This window comes from Urocampus carinirostris, chromosome 3, assembly GCF_059441175.1.
Source record: "Urocampus carinirostris isolate Australia breed hairy pipefish chromosome 3, RoL_Ucar_1.0, whole genome shotgun sequence".
In the NCBI taxonomy this organism is placed as follows: Eukaryota; Metazoa; Chordata; class Actinopteri; order Syngnathiformes; family Syngnathidae; genus Urocampus; species Urocampus carinirostris.
In genome coordinates, this window is record NC_142351.1 from 45,428,811 (window position 1) to 45,432,792 (window position 3,982).

At 45.8% G+C, this 3,982-nt stretch overlaps 1 protein-coding gene across 1 annotated transcript; it reads right to left on the reverse strand.

Moving 5' to 3' along the window:
- Positions 1–1,197: 1,197 nt before the first annotated feature.
- On the reverse strand, positions 1,198–2,082 carry LOC148369834 (general transcription factor II-I repeat domain-containing protein 2A-like). The gene has a single exon (XM_088329831.1). The coding sequence runs from the start codon at positions 2,080–2,082 to the stop codon at positions 1,198–1,200; it is 885 nt and encodes a 294-aa protein (XP_088185957.1).
- Between the last annotated feature and the right edge of the window lie 1,900 nt (positions 2,083–3,982).

Genomic DNA, 3,982 nt, shown 5'->3' on the forward strand with positions numbered 1-3,982 from the left:
AGGGGGAAGAGCATTCCACAGCACCGGTGCCCGGATGGAGAACGCTCTCGAACCAGCGGAACACTTCTTGGCTCTTGGGATCACCAGAAGACCGGCGCTCTCAGAACGAAGGCTTCGGACCGGAACATAGGGAGAAATCAGATCTGAAAGATATGAGGGGGCAAGTCCATGTATGATTTTGTATAATCCTAAGAGAACCTTGAAATCACAAGTGATGCGAGTGATTAATGATTGCGATTTAATTTCATTTCCTAAAAAGTAAGCTACTTAAATCATACACTTCTCGTACAACAAACCATGAATGATGTCCAGACCTCACTTTCTTGTAGATTTGAGGAACGGCAGTCCCACCAAAAAACTTCCATGACGGTATAACATAACGAGGCTCCAACTTTTAGACCATATTCCGGAATCCGACATTTTCCACAGCGCGAAGGTCTTTGCATATAAAATGTGCAATTGACATAATTTGTTTTGCCCTGTCCGAGATGTTCGGAAGTTTGCTCAGTGATCCATCTAGGGTTTGCAGACATTCCACTGCCCGTCGTTTTTGTTGGTTAATGTTGATATAAGGGTGATGGCGCAAAAGATGTGCAGCCATGTACGTCGTGTTACCGTAGTACAGGGGTGGCCAACCAGTCAGAGACTAAGAGCCACTTTTTTTACTGTGTTACTGCAAAGAGCCACATCATACATGGGCACACATGAACATCATTCCATGCATAATGTGGATGTGCGCGCACACACAGAGAGAGACACACACAGGCCTCTGCTCAGCCAGATTTATTGAAAATGACCCACAGCAAGATAATGACAGTTATTTTTTGTAACAGTTAACATTGTGTGCACTGTCTCACACACACATAAACTCTCAGTTCAAGCAAGTCCACAAACAAAAATATAACAATTTTCAATGACATTTTTCTCTTACTATGCTGCTTAGTGGGACTTCTGGCATTCCTTGTCCTGAACAATCCTCCTCAAATCTGGCTTGTATTCCGTTGTTGCCACTCGAAGCAACTCTTTCACATGGGTGTCAGTCAAAACAGATCGATGCTTTGATTTCACATGTTTCAGGGTGGAAAACACAGACTCGCAGACGTACGTTGACCCAGACATCGACAGGATCTTTAGTGCCGCCCGTTTGATGTTGGGGTATTTTTCCATTGGCACACGTTTCCAGAACTCAATGGCCCCTTACCTGAAAACAGCTTTCAGTTGATCCTCCTCACAAAGATCAATCATCTCCAACTCCGCCGCAGCCTCATCTGTGACAAGCGGGATTTTCAAACAGTCCATTTCCACATTAAATGGGTCGACAAGGAACGTAATCTGTGGTCTTTTCAGTTGTAGATCACGGAAGCGGGTCACAAAGTTTTCGTGCAAGTTTTCAATCAGCGTTGCATATCTGTCTCTTTTCTTTTTCAGGGCGGCACTGGTGACATGTTCACTGGCTTTCAGAAGAGTAGGAAAATGCGTTAAATCTTTTTTTTGAATTTGCGTCTTGAACAGTTTCAGTTTGTTGATAAACGCAAACACACATTGCACGAGGTCAGGCAGCATTTTTAACTTGCCTTGCAGGGTCAGGTTCAGTCTGTCCAAGTGCCACAGCATGTCGACCAAAAATGCCAGATCCATAATCCACTCGAGGTCCGAGAGCTGGGGATAGTCCTTGCCCTTCTCTTCCATGAACAGTTTCACGGCATCCAAAAGCTCAAAGAAGCGAGAGAGCACTTTGCCTTTTGACAGCCACCTCACAGTGCAGTGCAGCGGCAGGTCACCTGGAAGCCCTTGGTCCAGCTCAGCGATGAGACTCCTGAATTGCCTGTGGTTAAGCGCGTGTGTGCGGATGTAGTTCACGATTTCCATCACAGGCTTCATGACGTTGTCTGAATTCAATGATTTAGACACGAGTTGCTCCCTGTGGATGATGCAATGGAAATTCCAAAAGTCGGGAAATGTTTGATCAGTTTTACATAGCCCCACAAGCCCGTTCACGGATCCGATCATGGCCGGCGCTCCATCCGTGGCTATTGCAGTTAGTTTTGCTATGGGCAGGTTCGCTTTTGCAAATGCAGCCATCATCGTTTCTTTCACATCTATGCCACGGGTTCTGTCTTTCAATGGCACAATATCAAGGAATTCTTCTTTGATCATACATTCGTTTGACACAGACTGTGCAAAAATTGCTAACTGAGGCTTATCTTGTATGTCACAACTCTCATCCAATGCCGCACTAAAATACTCACATGCTTGAAGGTCAGAGTGCAACTGTGATTCAATAGCAGTGTTAATGTCTGATATTCTGCGTTCAACAGTGTGGCCCGAGAGTTGGACATCTGATATGCTTCGTTTTAGTTTGTTGTCTTCAGGAGACAAGATTTCAACAGCGTCATTAAGGCATTTTTTTATGAAGTCCCCTTCACTGTATGTTTTTTTAGCCTGTGCGATGTTCCAAGTCAGTTGATATGAAGCAAGAGTTATGGTTTTTGAGTGTTTTGTTAATTTTTTGAAAAACTGCATCTGCATTTCTGCCTGACTTTTCAAAGTGACCAACCTCTGCTTGCGAGGTTCAGTCCCTTTTGGAAATTCCTGGTCGATGTAAGGATGGATTGAGTTGAAGTGACACTGAAGATTTGAAGCTTTGAAATGCCCCAATGATGCCTGACATATAAGGCAGAATGGCTTGCCATTACGTTCAACAAAAAAATATAAATTCTCCCACTCTGTTAAAAATGTCCTGTTCTCTTCTTCATATTTTCGTTTGGCTGTGCATTTTTTCCCTGCCATTTTGAGAGCGCTTGAAACAAACTATTTACAACTCAAATAATCTCGCGCGTTTGGCATCACATCAGACGTTATTCTTCTTATTTTCAATTCAAACTGGCTCACCCGGTCAGCGCGCCACCTAGTGTAAATGAAAGCCAGCCAAGCAGTTTTCAAGCTTGTCATGTGAAAGCCCCTGAAGCCCCAATGAGTGGATCCCCGAGTGCAGGTAACAGGCTAAACTAGCAGCTGTTTGTCGGCTCGGACTACGTGCTGGGACCCTGTGTGTACTATTGATGAAGTTTGGTGCAGTTCTGAGCATAATTTGTGGCTAATAGTGGCGTTTGCGGTCGGACAGTGGCTCCGTACAGCGCCGTATGTGGCGATAGTGCGGTATTTGCTGAAGTTGGTGGATCTCGTGAATCTAGCGGTCGGGTAAATTAATCTCTTGAGTGGGGTTGTTACGGTGTGTTTGACCATGGTTTACACTTATGCATTACGCCAGAATATCGCTTAAAGAGCCGCATGAAATCAGCCAAAGAGCCGCATGCGGCTCGAGAGCCGCGGGTTGGCCACCCCTGTAGGATACAGGACTGCGCCAAATTTTGCAGACAGTTTTGGTCGTGTCTATCTCTGTCTTTCTGGTAACTGTATGAAAACCAAAACATGTCCATACTTTGGATTTAAATTTTATCGGCGCTGACATTGCTTCTCGTTGCTCGCTTTCTTTCTTTGCTTTCACGCATTTTTTGTCACGATTTTGTCACTTGCCCACTTATTGCTCTCACCTGCGCTCACTCTTTCAGCCCCAGCTGCGACTTGTTCCCTAATTACGCCTCTCTCTATTTAAGCACTTTATTCTCGGTCACTCTTGGTCAATCTGTCAGCAAACCTCAGCGCATGCAAGGCAAGCACTTTAGACTCTGGTTCCCGTTTTGATCCTGAACTGTTCCTGTAACCTGCCTGATTCTGTCCCCTGTTTTTTGTATCGCTCCACGACCACGCTTCATTCTCCTGTCCCGGCTACCTGACTTGTTCCGAACTCCAACCTAGCTCCGTTCTCCCGTCCCGGCTACACTACTTGTCCGATCTACGACCACGCTTCGTTCCCCTGTCATGGCTACCTGACTTGCTCCGATCCACGATTACGCCCTGCTCTCAGGCCCCGCCTGTCCGCCTCACCCACCTGTTATCGGCCGCGTGGGCTTCCTATTCC

What these genes read in the sequence shown, in the direction of transcription:
- LOC148369834 (XM_088329831.1), bottom strand. Translation starts at nt 2,082, where the DNA reads ATGGCTGCATTTGCAAAAGCGAACCTGCCCATAGCAAAACTAACTGCA.